This window comes from Sorghum bicolor, chromosome 4, assembly GCF_000003195.3.
Source record: "Sorghum bicolor cultivar BTx623 chromosome 4, Sorghum_bicolor_NCBIv3, whole genome shotgun sequence".
In the NCBI taxonomy this organism is placed as follows: Eukaryota; Viridiplantae; Streptophyta; class Magnoliopsida; order Poales; family Poaceae; genus Sorghum; species Sorghum bicolor.
This window is the reverse complement of record NC_012873.2, coordinates 66,634,908-66,656,930: the sequence shown is the minus strand read 5'-3', so window position 1 is coordinate 66,656,930 and position 22,023 is coordinate 66,634,908. Positions and strand designations below refer to the sequence as shown.

Genomic DNA, 22,023 nt, shown 5'->3' with positions numbered 1-22,023 from the left:
TGGCCCCTGTTAGGCATCAAGCGTTGCCTTTTGCCTTTCAAAAGGGCCGGGCTTCATCATTGTCAGGATGAGTCCCCGGTCCCTCGCACTCACGCTGCTCCTCTCCACTCGACTCCTCTCTGGACCTGAAATCCGATTTGAACATCCGATGGATGGATGGCTGGAGACAGAACGGCCGGACTCGTTCGTCCAATGACGGCGCAGGAACCTGGCACCGGCTCTGGTTTAATGTCCCTGACCTGCCGCCGCAATCGATACAGAAAGGCCAAGCAGTGCCAACCACTCATCAGAAAACGGCAGCACAGCATGAGGTCCTACTACACCTACTCTGCCAGTTTAGTAGTCGACGGGGTTCACGTTCACTTCAGTTTGTTGAATTCTTCAGTAAGCTTTCACTGAACTGAATGACATTCTGGTATCGAGTTCATTGCTCCCAGATAATGTGCATGTCTCAGGAGAATTCGTGAACATCAGATTCATCTGATCCATTTTGTTATCAACACCTGATCCAGTTTGAAGACCTGATGTAGCTGTACAAATAGAAGAAGGCATGTTTGGTTGCTGCCCAGGGCAACAAATTCAGGTCACAAGGCACTTGAAACCGAGGGCCTGGATTTCTACCTGGCCAGGCAAAGTTGCCTAGGCAACAAACCAAACAAGACCTAAAAGCGCTGTACAGATAGAAATTCAAGGCATGTTTGGTTCCTTAGGCACATTCAGTTCACCACCAAACTCATACACCAAAAAAAACATAGGGAGGTACAATTCTGATCAATCTGCAGACAAAAAGAAAAAGAAAAAAACTTCCACTCGAACAATCTGTCATCATATTATACACATCTTCCACTTACACGAACGGATCACGTCAGTTAGTATACACAATAAGGGTCTGACATCTCCATGCACAAAATTTGAGTGTATTTTACAAGCCACCACCACCAATTCCCCTTTCATGACGGGGGAAGCCAGAAACATGATATGAATGAATGTGTTCCTTTTTTTTTACAAAGTTAAAATGAAGCCAGCATCATCACACACGAGAACCTGTCAGTCAAACGAGCCTGCCCATAACTACCATGGGAGCACATGAACCGAAAGTTGTGGAATCCCAGTACCAACAGCTGATGAGAAAGACTGCATGAAGTTCCATTTTTCAGGTCACGCTGTTGGGAGAATGCCAAGTTCACAGTTGCAAGAATAGAATCCTAGCTAGACACAGCTTGATGGTTTCAGATAAGTTGGAGAGGTGTGGTTTCAGGTGATGGTATGAAGAAGGATGAAGTCAAGGAACTAGAGATCTGTGATATCACGCCTTGCTCCTGAGAGAGCCCATGAATGTCTCTGACAATGTCAAAGACAGCTTCTGGCTGAGCCAATTTCAGTGCATTTTCTGACATTTTTTTCAGTTCCTCTGAATCTGGACCAAACCAGCGGGCAACAAGGTTAGCAGTTTCCTTAGGGCTTTTCGAGAACACACCTGCACCATTGTCCACAACATAAGGGACGTTGCCAACTTCCTGTCATACGAAACATAAACGAATGTAAGATCACGTTGACACATTAAAATACACCTTTAATTCATATATATTGCATTCAATCAAAGTACAATTGTTTTTAGGATTATGCTTTAGTGTGCTTATGTGATAGAAAAGATATTTGCTAGTCCTGTTCAGCAGGAGTGAAGAACAGAGGGTCATGCCTTCCGTGAGATTATCCCTTTCCTAACAATCTAGATGTGGTATATTGCACAACAAAGCTTTCCAAGGAATGACCATAATGAAGTAGTTCCCCCTAGAAAAAGAACTAAAGGGGCGTTTCACAACAGCAAAACAAGGTACAGAATCCATACAATCTTGTAACAACATATGATCCAAACAAATCACACTGTGAGACCCTTTATTAAGGAGATCAGAAATGCAGAAAGACACACTTTCCGTGCAAATTGTGACAAAACTACATGAGTGGAGAATGATAGTAGGAACAAACCTGTCCAGGTATGAAGTCATTAAGGATTATAGGAAGACCCCTTATCAACGCTTCAGCAATGGTTCCCGGTCCAGCCTAAGAAACCACAGCAGAAGAGAAACAAAATTAGGAAAACCACAAAAAACTTTCGAAAGAAAGCAAACATGATAAGAATCAATAGTTGTGGAGGATATACCTTTGTTATAATGCAATCACAAGCTCCCATCCACTTCTCCATTTGGGTTTCAAATCCCCTAACCTGTTGGCAAAAGAAACCGACAATGAGTGAAGAACACTACAGCCATCTGGGCTATGGACCAATAAGTTTGAATCCTTTAGAAAATAATTAAAACAGCACGGTTCTAGATTATACCTTTACTGGTATTTTCCATTCAAGTGCCTGCAGTGAGGAGCTTAGCGTTTTGTTCCGGCCACAAATGACAATAAGCTGCCCAATTGGTTTTCCAAGCTCTTTGTCAAACAATGATTCTCCTAGAGCTCTGGCAGTCTTCTTGACAGGACCCATGCCCTCTCCACCTCCCATGAGCAGCACTGCAGGAAGCTCAGGATCCAATTCAAGCTCCCTCCTCAAATCATCCTGATATAAGTGGTTTCATACAAAAAAAAAAAAACTTAAGTTCCAAAAAAAATGATGACAACAGAATAGCATTTCAGACAATTCAATGCACAGACAAATATTCATCTGTTTTTTTTGAAACTTGAACGGTAACGCTTTTAGGAATACAGCATATTCATTGAACACAACAGGTCAAAACCTTGAAAAGTGAACATCTCAGCATTTTGGAAGACCATGTATGATTTATTGAACTAAACTTAGCAGGAATAGAAACATTATAATTAGTGTGAACTAAATACCTTAACAAGAACTGCACGGCAGAATGATGGTCGAATTGGAAGACCGAACACGCGAATTTGAGAAGGTTGTAGATCATCCAGTGCTGCCCGCTTGGCAACTTCTTCTGAGGGGCAGTAACATCTGTTCACATCAGCATGGAACCTGCGTTTTTTTTCTAATTGTGAGATCAAGTCAACAAATTGGTTTACTATATGTTTTCCTTATCATTAACTGAACATACCATGTAGGGTGGCATGTGTTGAGGTCCGTGATCACAGTTACAAAGACTACTCTGTTCTGTAGGCCTTGCCATTTGAGAACCCACAGAGGAATGTGTTGCATGAGAGGATGGACGCTAATTATGATGTCTGGCTTGTATTTCTTCAGTCCAGCCTCCACCTTCCTTCATCCATAAACAACAAGGCATTCAGAAAGAAAACAATAAGCAACAGATCACGCAGCAGATAAGATGTGGATCATGGTCATGGTATATAAAAAACAATGAAACAATTATATAAAAGGAAATACTGCAATTCTGAAAGGACATACTGTATGTAAGATAAATGCTGCACAAGGAATGGCAGCACCGCAATGCACTACAGATTTACAGTTCCCCCAACCCGTGTTAAGATAAATGTTGCACTAGGAATGGCAGCACCGCAATGAACTACAGATTTACAGTGCCCCAAAGTCCCCAAGAACCCATCTGGATCTGGTGCCAGAGTGGCCATTTTGGTGGCTTCAGGCACATGGCAGTGGAACCAATTAGTTTGTTGAGATTCTTTATCATCATGCTCCTGTCCTACACCCTGGCAGTGGCAACCCATACCAACAAGTGGCTAAACATAGTGTATCTCCCACCTCAGTAGCAGTTTATTTGAAATTGCATTTCAGTTGCAACAAATTTATATGATGCATAACAGTGATTTCAGCATGGATATTTTAGTATCCGTAGACAAGGTCCAACCTCACAATTTGATAACTGTACTCAAGAGAATTGGCTGGGGGTCTATACAATTATTAGTGCAGAATCACGCGTTTAGATCCGACATTATAATAAAAGGCGTATGCGATAATGACAAAACTTCTGGGCCATCCGAAAAATCGGGCGATTAGGTGAGCAATGTGCAGTATGCCACCAAACATGGATACAAAGCCACAATTGACTGTGTTGTTTATTTACAATCCCGATGCCGAGGATGAAACAAGGGAAACGTTCCAAGGACAAATCGACCTCCCAGAACCAAAAGCGCTGGAGGGGATACGTGTATCTTACTTGGCATAGAATGAGGCGAGTGCGGCGAGGTAGAAGTTATGGACCCATCTCGGCGAGGTGCTGTGGAAGGCCACCTTCCAGAGCTGCACGTGCTTCACCATGAACTTGTACGAGCTCTCCATGTTGTTGAGCGGCCACCCGGCGTGATCCTTGCACAGATCCTTGACGAAGACCTGGCAGGCATGCCCAAAACGATTGATGATTATTACGAAATCCGTCGGTGCATGCGAGCGGACAGCTGACGAGAGACCGTGGTGCAGGAGGACAGCGCACCCACCCGGTACTCATCGCCGAACTCGATCCGGAAGGCGTCCTTGATGGCCTCGGCGGAGGCGCGGTGTCCGCCGCCGGTGTCGCTCATGAGGATGAGGACGTTCTTGGCGCGGTTGGCCCCAAGCTGGACGAGCTCGACGGTGCCCTCCTCCTCCTCCCAGAAGGGCTCGTCGTCGTCGTCGGGCCCGCAGAACGAGGAGACGGAGGTGGATGCGGAGGCGTCCCCGCGGGCCCGGCCCGCGGAGGAGAGCTCGCCGCCGGCGTAGGTGAGGCTCTTGCGCAGCTTCCTCCTGGCCCTCTGCTGGTGGTGGTACGCCGCCACGGTCTCCAGCACCGTCTCCCGGATCGACCGCCCCCGTGGCGACGCCATGGACGCCGCCATCGCGGTCGCGGAGCGGAGGAGCCGAGGCGCGCGCGGGGGGAGGGGAAGCGCCGGATGTGTGGGAGGAGAGGAGAGGCGGGGCGGGGCGGGGCCGGGAGGGGAGGGGAGGGAGGCGAGTGGGCAGGAGAGAGAAGGGGAAGTTTAAAATTGGGGATCGGGAGAGCGGCGGAGGGTGCGCGGGGGGCTCCGAGCTGAGCTGGCACGACCGGGGACGGGGGAGGAAGACAACTGGAATTGAAAGGCGGGGGATGGTGGTGGTTGTTGTCGCGTGTTTTATGCGTGCTCGGATGCTCGCCTCGCCTGCGTTGTTGTTTGCTTGCTTTCTGGTGATGGACCGGGTTCGCCTGTTCCATGTTGCCCTTGATGATTGCAGGAACTCGAGGGGTTTCAGTGAAAAAAAAAAAAGATGCTGACGATCAGCCAAGACCAAAGAGCTCCTACTCGTGTACGAGTACGTATGTGCTTGGAAAACGTAATCGTCGGGGGGCACCCTATCTGCTTGGAGAAAAATACCAGCTCTACGGCAATCGTTATACATCAGGTACAGCACGAGAATTCAATTCCCTGGGCAGCAACGAACGATGGATCCACGCAACGCTACCGCGTGTGCGCCACTACCGCCGCTTGCTCCCCTCTCTTTGCTGCGTTTCCTTTCCTTCGGATAAACGGACCCGTCGTCTGTCTCATCTCCCTTTCAAGACATCAATTCCTGAAAGGGAAAACATACGGAGAACCGATGCCGCTCCCGTCCGTGCTACTGCTACAGCACCGTCATCTCCAGCCAATGGCTGCCTCGTCCTCGTCCAACGCCCAACGGTATGGGAGGCGCAGGAAATATCAGGGCCTCAGGTGCGAATACTAGCGTCTGTGAGGGTGGCCGCGCAAAAGCGGGCGGACCGAATCATTGGCATCGGTGGAAAAGATCCGGCGCGACAGGAACGTGGGGGTGCGGCAGTGCCCACGGATGGCTCCGCTGTCGCCGCACCCAGATTCCGGAATAATTCTATTATTCCCCCTCGGCAGCCGCTCGCGTCGCGTCCTCCCATCCCCACCGCGAACGAATCCGCCTGGTCCGTGGCCCGTGGCCGCTCGTGCTCGGCACCGAGCGCTTGGTCGCTACGCTACGCTACAGCCGTCACGGGTTTCCTCGGACGCGGGTGCGCGCGGGGGCTATTTTTGGCGTGTGGTCACGCCGTTTTCTGGCGGAGACACGGAAACAGCGCGCGGCGTGGGCGTGTCGTACTGCCACCCTACGTCGTCGTGGGTGCCAAGCAAGGAAAACGGGTTGAGTTGAGTCGGGTCTAAGTCTTGCCGGATATAGGCCATGTTTGGATGCATGGGTTAGAGTTAGATTTAGCTATTTGGGACTCAAATAGCCCTAAAGTATCCAAACATGAGGGTTAGATTGGGGTTATTTACATCTAACCCACCCCAAAAAACTATCCCCCCAAAGAGGTGCTTATTTGGGCTATTTGGTGCTATTTGAGGCGGGGCCCACAGGGAAAGGGATCGGCTGTGTCACACGGGATCCCTACTCGCGATGCCTCCCAGCCACGACTCCGCCCGGTTAACAGCACTGCCGTCTCCCAGCTCGCCTCTCCGCTGCCTCTCAACCGCGCCGCCACCTCCAAGTGGCGTCGCCCGCCTCCCAACCGTGTCGCCGCCTCCCAACAATGGCAAAACAGCCCACAAGGTACCATATGGAGCAATGGCAAAATAGCCCACCGCTAGCAATGGCAAAACGACATGCAAGGTACTATGTGGAGCAATGTCATTTGTGAGCGGGAGGAGGCCGCACAACAGCCGGCCACACCAAATCTAGCTAGGAAGGAGACAAATGAATGAAAAAGTACATTTATTGTCAATCTAACTCTTACATCCAAACACCTCTTTGGTTAGAGTTAGTTGAGGGCTAGTCATGAGCTAGAGAATAACTCTAACCTCTAACTTAGTTAGAGTATCCAAACAGGGCCATAGTCACGAAGATACGCTGGGATTGGTTGGTGCTGACGGATGGCGACCGGGGCCGGAAGGATATCGTGCAAGGCTGCAGCTGCTGCTAACTGTTAAACTGTTAAGCTAGCTGCTATAACTTGGAAGCTTGGAGAACGCTCTCCGCTGCCGTTTTCAGATGCTCATTAAATTAAATGTCTACTGATGGATAATGCACACGCTTTGCCTTGATTTGGAGATCATAACATAACATGTGTGTTATCTTATCTTATTATCTCTATCCAATTTGTATGTACGTATATATGTACTGTATCTCTAATATAATCGCTTGCAGTCAGTCGACGGACGCTGCGTGTATCGGCATAGAGTTGGTTTCGTACAGTACAGATCTGCAAGTATGCGTGGACCTAGCCTTTCGAGTTCTCGGCGTCGCACGCTGCACGGCTTCTGGGTGTGTTCTTCTCCGTCGTACGTGTACACGCGCGGTCAGTGCAATTAGCGTCGGTCGCATCATGTCGATCGGGCGGACGTGCAGTAAACTGACCAGCGTTTATATTTTTTTTTAATTGACGCTATACTGATTGGCCGTAGAATTGAAACTGCCTGCCTGTCTGCACGGTGTGCACACAAGTGGATGTCTGTGCGTCTGAGGCCTCCTTTAGTTCCACCCAAAATTAAAAAACTTTTCAAAATTTTCTGTCACATTGAATCTTACGGCACATCTATGAAGCATTAAATATAGATTAAAATAATAACTAATTGCATAGTTTGTGTGTAAATTAATAGACGAATCTTTTGAGTCTAGTTAGTTCATAATTAGATAATAATTGTCAAATATAAACAAAAATATTATAGTACCTAAATTAAAAAAAAAATAGATCTAAACAAGGCCTAATGCGGCAGTGCTAGACTATGCATGGTCGTCGCATATGGATCAGTCAGTCATCAAGAGACTATTGTACAAGTCAAGTCAAGCTATACAAGCTGGGCTTATGTTTTTGTCACCACGAGAAACGGAAGAGTGATAAAAAAAAATAAACAACAGGTCATCGATGTTATAACTTCTAAGCAAAACACCAGTTCTAGCTGGCCATATGTAGAAGCAAATAGATAGGGTGGCCTATTCATGTTAGTAGGACCTTTTCCGCTTAACCCCTACGGCCCTACCTTGGAGATCATAATAAAGGGATGATAGTATGGTAATAGTCTTTTTAAGGCCAGTTTAATATGACTATGGATAGCTTTGGTATCCGGCAAAACACTATCAACATTCTACACAATAATCTATAGCGCCTGAGCCCTCCCTACAGCTTCACCAAACAAAAAGCCCTTATCGTTGTCGGGCGACAAACATTGGCCATTCTAATAAGAATATGTACTAATTGTTTTTTGGACTACCACTCTCATCGAAAGAACATGCGCTTAGGGATACTGGCATTTGTGGCATTTGGGGGCTTCAGGCCCATTCCCAATACCCCTTACGCTTGGTGTTGATGCTTACATTTGTTTGATTCGGTAGATAGATGAGATCGATGAGGCAATGTCTCTCAGGACAATAGCAATAACAATAATAAGCCAACATGTTGAGAACTGAGCAAGAGAGCTTTCTACTCCCTCCTTTCCAAATTATAAATCATTCTAAGAATCTTGGAGAATCAAAGCATTTTCAAGTTTGACAAAAAAATATAGAGAGAAATATAAAGATTTATGTCATAAAATAGGCACACTATAAAAATATAACTAACAAAGAATCTAATGATACTTGATTGGTACAAAAAATATTATTATTTTGCTATATAAATTTGGTGAAACTTGAAAAACTTTGACTCTTCACGATTTTTGGAATGACTTATAATTTGGACGACGGAGGGAGTATATATCTAGCGAATGGTGATGATTGGCGATGAACCGACTGACAGAGTTGCTATAGAGTATAGAAAAAAGTCTATTGTTTTTGTCTTTTGATTTCCTCTTTGAACTCTCAAAACTGTTCAAATTATCTATCTGACCTGATATAGTAGGTAAGCGAGGCCCAATGAGCATTTCCGCGAGCTACATAGGCCTCAAAAGCCCATTTCATATACGGGCCGCATGGGCCCTCAACAAACTAGAGAGCTTCAGCACGCAGGAAACAGAACCAAAGAACAGTTGACCCAGTTTATTTGACTTTCTCTCGGACTCCACAGCTCATTCTTGTTTCTCAGTTGATCCTAAATTCCTAATTCATAGTATATCCAAATATGCTCAAAGGCAGCTGGCCTATTTTACGCTTTAATGCTGTATGTGCGACTATATTTCGCGATTCCGCATATAAGTTCATCGAGTTTGTAAGCAGAGCACGTCTGACGTCTTTGCAATCTACGGCAGCACAAAACTCTGGTGTCCGGGATTCGGCCCCCGGATTAGCAACGAGATGCTTAGAAAATGGTTCCTTTTTCGTATGATGATGGTGGAGTCGTCATTCGTCAGGCAATAATAATACACTGACGTGTTACTCGTCGTATGGCCAGGATGGTGACATGGCGTCGCCTTAGTGCCAACAGTTTTTCACGAAACCTGGACCGTAGGAAATAAAGTGCTCATATTTGTCTACTAATAATAACGTTTTAAAATAGTTGAGAACTTAAAAAGACGATCTTGATGTTTTGGAAAGCTAAGTGACAAGGTATCAATTCGATCAATCCACTTCTTTGTTCGTCAGAGCAGAGACCTAGCATACTGCTCTACCAGGTGTCCAGCGGCAGTGTTGGTCTCCTCCATGCATCACCACGGCGAGCAGTGGAAGAAGACCTGAAGCATTGGCCAACTGCTCATTCCGTCGTTCACGCATGTCGGAATGCTCGCAGCTTGTGTAGTAGGGTCAGCCAAGCCAAGCAAGCCGCATTGGAGATTGGACAACCATTTTTTTTTTAAAAAAAGCTCTCTTTTTTTTCCCCTTCAGAAGATTGCTGCATATGCGTTCATGTATTTGAAGGTGCAGCCGATGCAGGCAGCAGCATCACATCACATTATCCGAGCACCGGCCTTGTTTACTTCGCAAAAATTTTCAAGATTTCCCGTCACATCGAATCTTTAGTCGTATGTATGGAGCATTAAATAAAGACAAAAATAAAAACTAATTACACAGTTTATCTGAAATTTGTGAGATGAATCTTTTGAGCCTAGTTACTCCGTGATTGGACAATGTTTATCAAATAAAAATAAAAGTGCTACAGTAGCCAAAAAAACCAAAATTTTGCGAACTAAACAAGGCCCAAGAATGGATCAATCGATGACCCAGCCGGGTAGCGTTTCGCTGAAAGGTGAAAACTGCCGTGGCCGCGGGAACGAAAACAGGCGACGGCGTTCGCCGGGTGACCCCTGCCGCCTCAGTTTTGTTTGGGGCTTTAGTTCTCAAAACTTTTCAGTTTTCGAAACTGTAGCACTTTCGTTTTTATTTGACAAACATTATCCAATTATGGAGTAACTAGGTTTAAAAAATTCATCTCGTGATTTACAGGTAAACTGTGTAATTAGTTTTTATTTTCGTCTATATTTAATACTCCATACATGTGGCGTAAGATTCGATGTGACGGGAAATTTCGAAAAGATTTTGGTTTTTTGGGTGAACTAAAGAAGGCCTGGGTAATTTTACTGGGCGGCGCAGAGGCGAAAGCGGCCACCGCTCCTGTCCTGCGTCCTGCCGTGGCCCATCGCTATCGGAGGGAGGCAGGGAGCGGAAGTGGAACGAAACCCGACGGCGTCGCCGAGGAATCAAAGCCGACACCGGCGGCGCGCGCGGCGTCTGGTGACCGGACGGGCAGGGGCCAGAGAATCGAGGGGGAAACTACAGGCGAAGGATAAGGATGATCCCATAGAAACTGCGACCACTTGAACGCGACGTCAACCACGGCTCTCTCGAATGTTTAGGCCCTGTTTAGTTCCCTATCTAAAATTTTTTCATCCATCCCATCGAATCTTTGGACACATGCATGGAACATTAAATGTAGATAAAAAAATAAACTAATTACACAGTTTAGTTAAGAATCGCGAGACGAATCTTTTAAGCCTAGTTACTCCATGATTAGCCTTAAGTGCTACAGTAACCCACATATGCTAATGACAGATTAATTATGCTTAATAAATTTGTCTTGCAGTTTCCTGACGAGATATGTAATTTGTTTTTTTATTAGTTTCTAAAAACCCCTCCCGACATCCTTCCGACACATCCGATGTGACATTCAAAAAATTTTCGTTCCCAATCTAAACAGGCCCTTATCGATCCCACTTGGCACTGGGGTCTCTCAGCTTCGTTGCACTCCTTTTCCTTTGCCGCCACCATGGCATTCCGGTTGGGCGACTAATCCTCCCCCTTCGTTCTTTCAGTTTGATCTGCACGACTGGACCAAAAGCCTCTCGTCGATAACATTTTGATTTGATAGAATCTCTGCTAAAAAAAAGTTGCTAAATTTTAGGTACTTCAATGTCCAGACATAATCTTAGACAAATCAACTATAATTATAATATAATTAAAACGATAACTTACAGCTGAAAGGAGATGGTTCATAAATCTTTTTAGTCAAACAGTGACAAATAAAATTACGTGGAAAAACAACAACAACAAAAGATCAGGCACCTATAAAATATATAAGAGAAGTACAAACATTTTGATATAGGTGCACGTGGCAATTCAGGTGCTTGATGATTAAATAAAACTACTATTTTTTATATAGGTATATACTTTTTTTAAAAGAAAAGAAAATTGTATGTTCGCCTCCGCCGCGCGCGCGTCCGCTAGTCCCTGTCCGGGTACCCCCTTCCTCCGTCCCGTGCTCACCCGACAGCTCCGAGCCTCCGACCGGTGCTCGCACCACCTATATAAACGGAGCACCTCCGGCGAGCACCAGGACGAAAAGACCGAAAGAGAGAGCACACTGCAACTGCACACGCACGCTGACCCTCCGCTCTGCACGAGCTCGTCGAGCGCAAGCTTCAGAGTTCACACGCACCCCCAGGCCACTCACTTCACTTCTTTCCGCCGCCACAAGTGTACAGTACAGGCCAGGTCCGATCATGGCGATCCTGTCGGAGGTCGCCACCGAGGTGCTTATCCCTCTCGCCGCGGCCGTCGGCATCGCCTTCGCCGTCGCGCAGTGGGTCCTCGTCTCGCGCGTCAAGCTGGCTCCATCGTCCGGACGCGACAAGGACGTGCTCGCCGAGTCGCTGATCGAGGAGGAAGAGGGGCTGAACGACCACAACGTGGTGGTGCGGTGCGCCGAGATCCAGTGCGCCATCGCCGAGGGCGCGACGTCGTTCCTCTTCACCGAGTACCGGTACGTGGGCGCCTTCATGTGCGTCTTCGCCGCCGTCATCTTCGTCTTCCTCGGCTCCGTCGACGGGTTCAGCACCCAGAGCCGGCCCTGCGCGTACAGCGAGGGCAAACAGTGCAAGCCCGCGCTGTTCAACGCCGTCTTCAGCACCGTCGCCTTCCTGCTCGGCGCCGCCACCTCCGTCGTGTCGGGGTTCCTCGGCATGAAGGTCGCCACGTACGCCAACGCCCGCACCACGCTCGAGGCCAGGAAGGGCGTCGGCAGGGCCTTTGTCACCGCGTTCCGGTCCGGCGCCGTCATGGGCTTCCTGCTCGCGTCCAGTGGCCTCCTCGTGCTCTACGTCGCCATCAACCTGTTCAAGCTCTACTACGGCGATGACTGGGAAGGGCTGTTCGAGTCCATCACCGGCTATGGCCTCGGTGGGTCTTCCATGGCGCTGTTCGGAAGGGTCGGTGGCGGCATCTACACCAAGGCGGCCGACGTCGGCGCGGACCTTGTCGGCAAAGTTGAGAGGAACATCCCTGAAGATGATCCCAGAAACCCTGCTGTAAGTTGATCACCTGTTCTATCCACTTCTTTAAGGCCTTGTTTACTTCGCAAAAATTTTCAAGATTCTCCATCACATCGAATCTTTGGTCGCATGCATGAAGCATTAAATATAGACAAAAACAAAAACTAATTGAATCTTTGGTCGCATGCATGAAGCATTAAATATAGACAAAAACAAAAACTAATTGCACAGTTTATCTGTAATTTGTGAGATGAATCTTTTGAGCCTAGTTACTTCGTGATTGGATAATGTTTGTCAAATAAAAACGAAAGTACTACAGAAGCCAAAAACCAAAATTTTTGCAAACTAAACAAGGCATCACTTCACTGAACCTGCAAGTTGTTGTCTTCCTTCCTCAGGTGATCGCCGACAACGTCGGAGACAACGTCGGCGACATCGCCGGGATGGGATCAGATCTCTTCGGCTCATACGCCGAATCCTCCTGCGCCGCCCTCGTCGTGGCATCCATCTCCTCGTTTGGTGTCAGTCATGACTTCACCGGGATGTGCTACCCGCTGCTGGTGAGCTCCGTCGGCATCGTCGTCTGCCTCGTCACCACGCTCTTCGCAACCGACTTCTTCGAGATCAAGGACGTCAAACAGATCGAGCCTGCACTGAAGAAGCAGCTCATCATCTCGACGGCGCTGATGACCGCCGGCATCGCGCTCATCACTTGGCTGGCACTCCCTGCTAACTTCACAATCTTCAATTTCGGTGAACAGAAGGAAGTTAGCAACTGGTAAGCTAGCTAGTTAGTACTAATTTGTGTTTTCATGGTGAAATTCACTGTTACCTTCTGATGATTAACCGCGATGAGAATGACATTGCTTTGCAGGGGATTGTTCTTGTGTGTTGCAATTGGTCTCTGGGCTGGTTTGATCATCGGATACGTCACGGAATACTATACGAGCAATGCATACAGCCCTGTGCAGGACGTGGCCGACGCCTGCAGAACCGGCGCGGCGACCAACGTCATATTCGGGCTGGCTCTGGGATACAAGTCGGTGATAATCCCCATCTTCTCCATCGCCGTCGGCATCTACGTCAGCTTCACCGTCGCGGCGATGTACGGCATCGCCGTGGCGGCACTCGGCATGCTGAGCACGATCGCGACGGGCCTCTCCATCGACGCGTACGGCCCCATCAGCGACAACGCGGGCGGCATCGCGGAGATGGCAGGGATGAGCCACAGGATCCGCGAGCGGACCGACGCGCTCGACGCGGCCGGGAACACGACGGCCGCCATCGGCAAGGGCTTCGCCATCGGCTCCGCCGCGCTGGTGTCGCTGGCGCTGTTCGGCGCGTTCGTGAGCAGGGCGGGCGTGAAGGTGGTGGACGTGCTGTCCCCGAAGGTGATCATCGGGCTGGTGACGGGCGCGATGCTCCCGTACTGGTTCTCGGCGATGACGATGAAGAGCGTGGGCCGGGCCGCGCTGGAGATGGTGGAGGAGGTCCGGCGGCAGTTCGCCACCATCCCGGGGCTGATGGAGGGGACGGGGAAGCCCGACTACGCGCGGTGCGTGAAGATCTCGACGGACGCGTCGATCCGGCAGATGGTCCCGCCGGGCGCGCTGGTGATGCTGACGCCGCTGGTGGTGGGCACGCTGCTGGGCGTGCACACGCTGGCCGGGGTGCTCGCCGGCGCGCTGGTGTCCGGGGTGCAGGTGGCCATCTCCGCCTCCAACACGGGCGGCGCGTGGGACAACGCCAAGAAGTACATCGAGGCCGGGGCCAGCGAGCACGCCCGGTCGCTGGGGCCCAAGGGATCCGACTGCCACAAGGCCGCCGTCATCGGGGACACCATCGGCGACCCGCTCAAGGACACGTCGGGACCCTCGCTCAACATCCTCATCAAGCTCATGGCTGTCGAGTCCCTCGTCTTCGCGCCGTTCTTCGCCGCCCACGGCGGCATCCTCTTCAAGCTCTTCTAGATTGCTGCTGCTCTGGTGTGACTGGGTCTGGGACCTGCGGATGACCTGAGATTTGCTCCGGCGCGTGTAGTGTCAATAAATTTAAACCCTCGATAAAGAGAACGGCACGATTCCTTGTGCTTGTACGTACTAGTATCCCTACATTTGTAAATAGCTTACTTGTAAGGTCGCCTTGCAGTGTGTAAGAACCTGAGGTTTAGCTTTGTGAAGTTGTGTAGCTTTTTCCGGCATTGCTCGTCCTCCTACAGTACAGAGTGACCAGATGGTGTTCATCTATAACTTTGCGTGTTTTGTTGGGTGAATGTGGTGTAAATTGTGATCCCTGATCATTTGATGCTTTCACCAAGGAACGCGCGCGCGCCCGGGCGGCGGGCGCGGCACAGCCGAAACTGAAAGGGCAACAGCGAACAGAGAATCCACAGCTTAAAGAGGGCCAGTGTATTTAACTCTATTTTGGATAAAACTCCACATTTGTTGCTTGGAATATCAAACCTGGAGGACTGCAGACGACACGAACGCCGACTTGTGCTTGGAGAATTTAGCATCGTTCCCTGAAACCAGAGGACGCATTTCAGATTCATCACGGAAGCTTTAGCTATATACAGACCAAACGAGGCCAGTGACAGTATTATTCAATCCAAGGGGAGAACCAGGGCGGCGAGCACACACGACACCAGGCCGCTCCGCGCCACCGCCTGACGGCGACGGTGGCCTCACGCAGGTTCTGACCGCCACCGCTGCTCACGCTTCTGATTTCTGATTTTTTTTTTTTTGATAATTTCTGATTTCTGAATTGGAACGGCACGGTTTTTCTTGGGCCGTCTAAAGGCCCAGTGGGCTCAAAACACTTGGCGGCGCCACCTCGCCCTCCTCCGACTACTCGCTCGCTCGTCCCGCCCCGTCTTCCGCCTCCGCCTCCGCCGCCGCCGCCCTTGGTTCGCCTCATCGTCGTCGCCATGGGCAAGGCCTCCAAGGACAAGAGAGTACGCTACTTCCGCCTCTCCACCCATCTTCTCATCTGCTTTTGCGTTTCCCCGCTTCTCACCGCACCGGTCTGTGGCGCCGGTTGCTCAGGACATCTACTACCGGAAGGCCAAAGAGGAGGGATGGAGAGCTCGCAGCGCCTTCAAGCTCCTCCAAATAGACCAGGAGTTCAACATCTTCCATGGTATCAGCTTGACTTACCTGCTTGCTCACCTTCACGTGCTGTATGTTGTAGCTGTAGAAGACCACAACAAACAATAGCGATCTGATGAAAAATATCCCCTTTTCCGGTTTTCCCCGTAGGAGTGAAGCGCGTGGTTGATCTGTGTGCTGCTCCCGGAAGCTGGAGCCAGGTATCCTTGTGCCCGTGCCCAGTAACCCATCCGTACCAGTGCTTTTTTTGGGTCTGATTACTTGATTCCCCTATTGTCACTGTAGGTTTTGAGCCGGAACTTGTATGTACCAGCAAAACAGTCTCCTGATTGCAAGTAAGCGTCAGTGCCAGCACCCAGCAGTGAGCCACCGTCTGTTCTTGCATAATTTTGTTGCGGATATCTGATGGCCTTGTTTGCTCTTCTGGGTTCTGTTGTGTTATGCTTCTAGGGAAGGTGACCTTCCTCTCATCGTTGCAATTGACTTGCAACCAATGGCCCCGATAGAAGGTGTTATACAAGTGCAGGGTGACATCACCAATGCTCGGACAGCGGAAGTGGTGAGATGGAAGGAAAAGAGGTGTAGGTTTTTTGTTGCTGCAGTTTGGCTGTGACTAATTAGTGTGGATTTGCTGCCAGGTTATTAGGCATTTTGATGGATGCAAAGCAGACTTGGTTGTTTGCGATGGAGCTCCGGATGGTAAGATATCATATCAGTGCAAGAGAAGAACTCCTGCCGTCAACTATACCAAATTTTGTCACTAGTGAGAATTACGTAATAACATGATTATTGCTCTTTCGGTGACTATAGTTACTGGCCTTCATGATATGGACGAATTTGTTCAGTCCCAGCTTATACTTGCGGTTAGTTTTTATCCATTTGTCTATCTGCATCCAATCTGCGTCAGCATGTTCTGTCATTAATGATTCACATTATTTGTGGGATAAAGTTCAATTTTGTGTTTCGGTGTAGCAGCTATGTTGAACAACCACCTTTTTTTACCTGATTTCTGGAGAACTCCTTGCTCTTTGTCAATTATGGCATAACTTTATCATCTTCAGTTTGAATTGTTATGATGGCTTCTGTTCTCTATTTAATTTATGTACCACCTTGCAATTAGGCATTGACTATCGTGACTCATGTACTCAAAGTTGGTGGAAAATTTGTCGCAAAGATATTTCGGGGTAAAGATACAAGTCTCCTGTACTGCCAGGTAACATTCACTTTGTTTGGAAGTTCTTTGCACCATCAGATTTCATGAGGCTGTGCTGTTCTGCAGTTCTCCATCATCATTAGTATGAAAGCTTTGCTAGTTATGGTTCATGACCATGTTATCAAGATTATTTTCCCACACTGTGCCCCTTAACTTTGTAAATGATTGGACGAGATGGTGATTGAGGTTTTTATTCCTATCTGTGGCTTTATGCAGCTAAAACTGTTCTTCTCACAAGTTACATTTGCGAAGCCAAAAAGTAGCCGGAACTCAAGCATTGGTAAGTCTTATATCTTGCATTTAGTTTCATACACGTGCTCCTTATATGCTTTCTCAACATCCAGTGGTTCGCGTAACTTATGGTCACAGTTGTTGAACATGTTTGGGACATTTCTATTAGGCAGCCTGTTCCCTATATCGTAACATGGATGCATATCCTTTCAGTTGGAAAATGTGTTTGTGGTCTTATACATTTGGTTTTCCTTTTGATTTGTCAAACAGAGGCATTTGCAGTTTGTGAGAACTATTCACCTCCAGAAGGGTTCAAGGAGGAAGATCTATACCACCTGCTAGAGAAAGTAGGGACTCCTTCAGGAGTTGACGATTTAGGTAAGGACTACAAATGCTCATACAACACTCTGCTCCCCCGACTGGGCACACCATATAATGACATAATAGACAGGTGTACTCAGCTCTAATGCCATTCGTCATGTGCAGATTGCAGAAGCGGATGGCTCGAGGGACCAAACAAGGTGTATATCCCGTTCCTTGCCTGTGGGGATCTCAGTGGCTACGACTCCGACCGCTCATACCCGCTCCCAATCACAGACGGTGGCTCCTACCGGAGCTTGGACCCCGTCCAGCCTCCCATCGCCCCGCCTTACAAAACCGCCCTTCAGATGAAGAAGGCCTCCAGCCACAGCGCCAGCAGGGACGCCATGAAACCATCCACAGACTCTTGAGCTGCAACCTGGGCCAGCCTGAACCCCCAGGCGATGATGTTTGTCCCACACTGGTAGCATCGCTGGGTCCTGGACCTGGCTCTCTCCTGAGCCTCGTCTATTAAAAAGGAAAAAGAAAATTTGGGAACATTTTGTGTCGAGGTGGGACATTTTGTGGTAGTTTTGAGCTGTGGCTCCGCAGCATGTACCTGATCACTACTGATTACGCAGAGATCCTGCTTGTGTCCTTGTGCATATTTTGCCTTGTGTGGATGGATGGATGTAGCCTGATCTGAATCTGACATGGGCCCTGGATGACATGGCCTGGTCCTAACACAACATCAGTTGGACTAGTGGGCCTGAATGGCTCAGGTCTGACAACCTTCCCCAAGGGAGAAGAAATACGGCCCCGCGCAAAACGGAAAGGGCAGCAGGCCCGCGTATTTACTTCTGTCCAACCCAGCCGCGACGAGGCCCACGACACGTAAGCCAATGAATGCTCGGTCGCGGTGGCAGTGGCAGGCAGACTCGGTGTCTCCTCCGGCAACCTGAATTCTGGCACGCAAAATACTTCTTGGCATCGTCTCGTCTCGTGCCCTCCCTTGTTCCATCCGCACGAGGCCACCGCCCGCCAATTTCACCGCCGCGCTCTTCGGTTCTGCAAGCTCAATAGGAGGAGGCGGCGGCGGCGGCAACTGGTGGATCGTAGCGTAGGGGAAGGAAGGGAAGCCATGGGGAACGCGTCGTCTATGCTGACCCAGTACGACATCGAGGAGGTGCAGGAGCACTGCAACTACCTTTGTAAGCGCCGCGCGCTCCATGGACGATCCGACCCTTGGCCCCCTCTCTTTCCCAATTTTGGTTTCTTCTCTATATAATCTACTAGACTCCTATATATCTAATTCCATTTTCTTTTTGTGATAATAATAATTAGTGTTTTAATTTGATTCTGGAGCAGTCTCGCAGCAGGAGATCGTGTCGCTGTACGAGCGCTTCTGCCAGCTCGACCGCAGCGCCAAGGGCTTCATCTCCGAGGACGAGTTCCTCTCCATCCCGGAGTTCTCCCTCAACCCGCTCTCCAAGGTGCCACCACCCACTTCCCCTCGTTCTCGATAAGTTTCCTGTGGCTTTGTTTTTTTTTTATATAGTTTGAGAAGATATATTGTGATTTTGTCTGTCCCATTCCTTTTCATTTCATTGGCAATTTCTTTACTTGTGTTGTACTACGTTGCCAATTAGGCGGATCTTGGTCTTGCAGTACTACTACTGTTCTTGGATTGGTGCTGTTGCTACAGATTATTGTACTTTCCTCCTTTTAGTTTTTGTTTGCATATCTGCCCTCGGAGAGCTGCCAATTTACAACGCTCCCTAATGCTACTGAATATAAGCCATTTAGTCCTCATGTGAATCTGAAACCAAAAGAAAAAGGGGAAGGTAAAGAAGACTAATCAGCTGCTATCCACTTTAATTATAGCTTAAGGCCATGTTTAGAAAAGTTGTACCTTTTCCAAAAGCATCTCCTGGAGGAGTTATGGAGCATCCTGAAAAAGCTCGAGAAGCTTCTCTGAGTGAGCTTTTCTACGTTTAGAAGTGTAGCTTTTGATGCTTGTCTGCTTGAAGAAGCAAGGAGCTTCTGGCTTTTCGAGCTTTCTGGAGAAGCAAAAGTTGCTAGAAACACTCCCAAACATGGCCATGGCCTAATCCACATGATCACATCAACCGCACTGAGGGCAAGTTTGGTTGGGTTCCTCTGTATCTGCTGCTTTGCTGAAGAACAGCCTGAATTGTGCTTACCAGAACAACTTGACCAATAGGATACATATACACGGCTAGAACACTAGGCATGAACCCTAACAGCCTGACCTGATCTTAACTCAACTTTTTGTAGCAGCGTGAGCCACACACTCAGATTTGTACTGCGTCATGTAAAGAAGTTTGTCTCCAATAACAAGCTAATAGTTTGAGGTCAATCATAGTACTATCTCTGGATATCATAAGTTACATGACAAAGATCTGCAAGGACAAACACAACCAACATCTTGCTCTCGAGTGATGATTTTGATTCTCTCTTTTTTGTTTTCTTCAGAGGTTGCTCCGTATGGTTGATGGATTGAACTTCAAGGATTTTGTTGCCTTTCTTTCTACTTTCAGTGCAAAGGCCAGTCTTCGGCAGAAGATCGAGCGTAATACCTAACTGCCATTTTTGTATTTCATTATTTTCTTCCTACTTTATCTGAAAAGGAAAAAAAAGATGTTGAGTGATGAAGTCCTCAATCCTCATGATCACTAAATTTCTCATTTTTTCTTTTCTGTTTTGTGTTTGGTGAAGCAGTAATATTCAAGGTTTATGACATTGATGGCAAGGGAAAAATAACCTTCAAGGATCTGCTAGAGGTTTCACGGGACCTAACAGGGTCATTCATGTCCGAAGAACAAAGAGAGGTGCACATCTATTATTTCATAAACTTCTGCTAGTGAAATGCTCATAATTTCCCACTTCAAATTTTGGGCACAAGCACACTATCTCTGTTCTTGTTTTCACTTAAATTGATTGTATGGTTTTTATATGGAAGTATAATATCAATGTGACAAATCATATTGATTTCTTGCAGCAAGTAGTAACTAAGGTACTGGAAGAAGCAGGGTACACAAGAGATTGCGCGTTCTCATTGGAAGATTTTATCCAGGTACAGAAATTCTTTTCTGTATACATATCCTTTTTTCCTGAACATGCAAGAGAATTGCGTGTGGTTGTATTGGTAGGTAGTATAAACAATCTCACTTAAAAGCACGTTTTTCCATTAATTTCTTATTTGAATACACTTGTATCCACCTCAATCCATGTGTGTTGGAGTGGAACTTAAATTATTTTCCACCACAATCCACTCCAACACACATGAATTGAGGTCGATATGAGTACATCCAAACAAGCCCTAAGAGGGGAAGCAAACACAAATAAAGGCGTAAGTAAGCCAAATCCATGGCCGTATCCATATTCATCTAGAGACCTTGTGACCGTCTTATATGTCGCTAGCACTCATCAGAATGAGCTTTTGTAATATCAGCCTATTCGCTGTGGTCTACTAGACGTCTGAACCCATTTTCGTGTTGTTCTTTACAGATCATCGACCATCCTGGCCTTAAGATGGAGGTGGAAGTGCCAATCGACTAGTGAAATATGGAAAGCAAGCTTCAGTTTTGCCTGCAGAACATGGTTGTCCATACACAGTGACACAACAGGGCAATGAGCATCCACTTTCGTTATCTTCTTTGTTACTACTGGTCCACTTGCCTAAATCGTAATCTTTGTTGTCTTCGCCTTTCAAATATCCAAAAAAAAAGCCTCGTGATGAGATTTTCGTCGGTTCCATGCTGAGTGAATGGCATTAGAGAAAAGCAGATTTTTTTTTTGAGAGAGAGGAAAGCAGATTTTTTTTTGAGAGAGAGGAAAGCAGAACTTTTTTGGAGGAAAATCAGATGGGAAGCATATGATGAGGCCCATCCCTGTTGGTGGATGCCAAAAAAAAAAGCTTCGTGATGAGATTTTCGTTGGTTCCATGCTGATACTTGGAGTGAATGGCATCAAAGGAAAGCAGAAACTTTTTGGAGAAAAATCAGAGGGAAAGCAGATGATGATTTTTTTTTGGCATCCCTGATTTTTTATTTTTTAAGAATCAGGCATCGCTGATGGTTGATGTACGGTGTTGACGTAGATGCTGCTATTTTGGCCCACATAAGTCTTGGTCCATCCAATAATTTAAATTTTGGGCCCGAAACGAAGGCCCATCCACCGGAATAAGCTTGCGTGGACCTGGGTCTAATTCTCCCCTGCTCACAACCTGGGAAGCGGAAGACTCTGTTCATCACATTCATCCAAGCTCGCATCTGAAAGAAAACTTTTTATGTTTAAAATTAAATAAAAAGCTTCTTGATACAACTGTTGCGAAGAGCCCTAAACTGCATGTAAGGCGAATGAGCCATGAGGCGTACCTAACCTACATTGCGAGACAATCAGACAACTGACAAGCAAGGGTCAGTCAGAGTTGGAGTCTTGCAGATCATGGGGGATACTGGGTTCGTGTCGGCTGCCGGCAATAATTGGCATCTTGGAGTTTTGGCACAAGGCAAACTGACCTAAAATCCCGCAGGACCCATGCATAGTGACCGAGGACTCCGGTGGCTGTACAACGTGGGTGGAACTTGCAAGGAAAGCGAGAGGCTGGTGTCGGTGACAGAC

At 47.7% G+C, this 22,023-nt stretch overlaps 4 protein-coding genes across 5 annotated transcripts; 3 read left to right on the top strand and 1 right to left on the bottom strand.

Annotated features, from left to right (window-relative positions):
• LOC8084656 (probable monogalactosyldiacylglycerol synthase 3, chloroplastic) lies at window positions 800–4,752 on the bottom strand. Its single transcript, XM_002452947.2, has 8 exons — window positions 4,375–4,752; window positions 4,098–4,270; window positions 3,063–3,224; window positions 2,842–2,983; window positions 2,339–2,563; window positions 2,162–2,224; window positions 1,987–2,061; window positions 800–1,517 (listed from the first exon to the last, which is right to left on the bottom strand). Exons 1-8 carry the CDS (start codon window positions 4,750–4,752, stop codon window positions 1,230–1,232), a joined length of 1,506 nt encoding a protein of 501 aa, XP_002452992.1. The 3' UTR covers window positions 800–1,229.
• Window positions 11,537–14,797, top strand: LOC8084655 (pyrophosphate-energized vacuolar membrane proton pump). The gene is made up of 3 exons (XM_002454678.2): window positions 11,537–12,561; window positions 12,924–13,303; window positions 13,400–14,797. Exons 1-3 carry the CDS (start codon window positions 11,758–11,760, stop codon window positions 14,493–14,495), a joined length of 2,280 nt encoding a protein of 759 aa, XP_002454723.1. The 5' UTR covers window positions 11,537–11,757; the 3' UTR covers window positions 14,496–14,797.
• Window positions 15,319–18,043, top strand: LOC8084654 (putative tRNA (cytidine(32)/guanosine(34)-2'-O)-methyltransferase). 2 transcript variants are annotated; one of them, XM_002454677.2, is made up of 11 exons: window positions 15,320–15,478; window positions 15,570–15,663; window positions 15,783–15,832; window positions 15,918–15,967; window positions 16,083–16,191; window positions 16,271–16,331; window positions 16,443–16,495; window positions 16,753–16,845; window positions 17,062–17,125; window positions 17,347–17,454; window positions 17,563–18,043. In XM_002454677.2, the coding sequence occupies exons 1-11, from the start codon at window positions 15,452–15,454 to the stop codon at window positions 17,805–17,807; spliced, it is 954 nt and encodes a 317-aa protein (XP_002454722.1). In that variant the 5' UTR covers window positions 15,320–15,451; the 3' UTR covers window positions 17,808–18,043. The 2 variants fall into 2 exon arrangements, with proteins under 2 accessions (XP_021314986.1, XP_002454722.1); XM_021459311.1 differs by lacking the exons at window positions 17,062–17,125; window positions 17,563–18,043 and having other exon boundaries at window positions 15,319–15,478; window positions 17,347–17,418.
• On the top strand, window positions 18,205–21,342 carry LOC8056398 (calcineurin subunit B). The gene is made up of 6 exons (XM_002454676.2): window positions 18,205–18,587; window positions 18,745–18,869; window positions 19,873–19,969; window positions 20,119–20,228; window positions 20,399–20,473; window positions 20,908–21,342. The coding sequence occupies exons 1-6, from the start codon at window positions 18,518–18,520 to the stop codon at window positions 20,956–20,958; spliced, it is 528 nt and encodes a 175-aa protein (XP_002454721.1). The 5' UTR covers window positions 18,205–18,517; the 3' UTR covers window positions 20,959–21,342.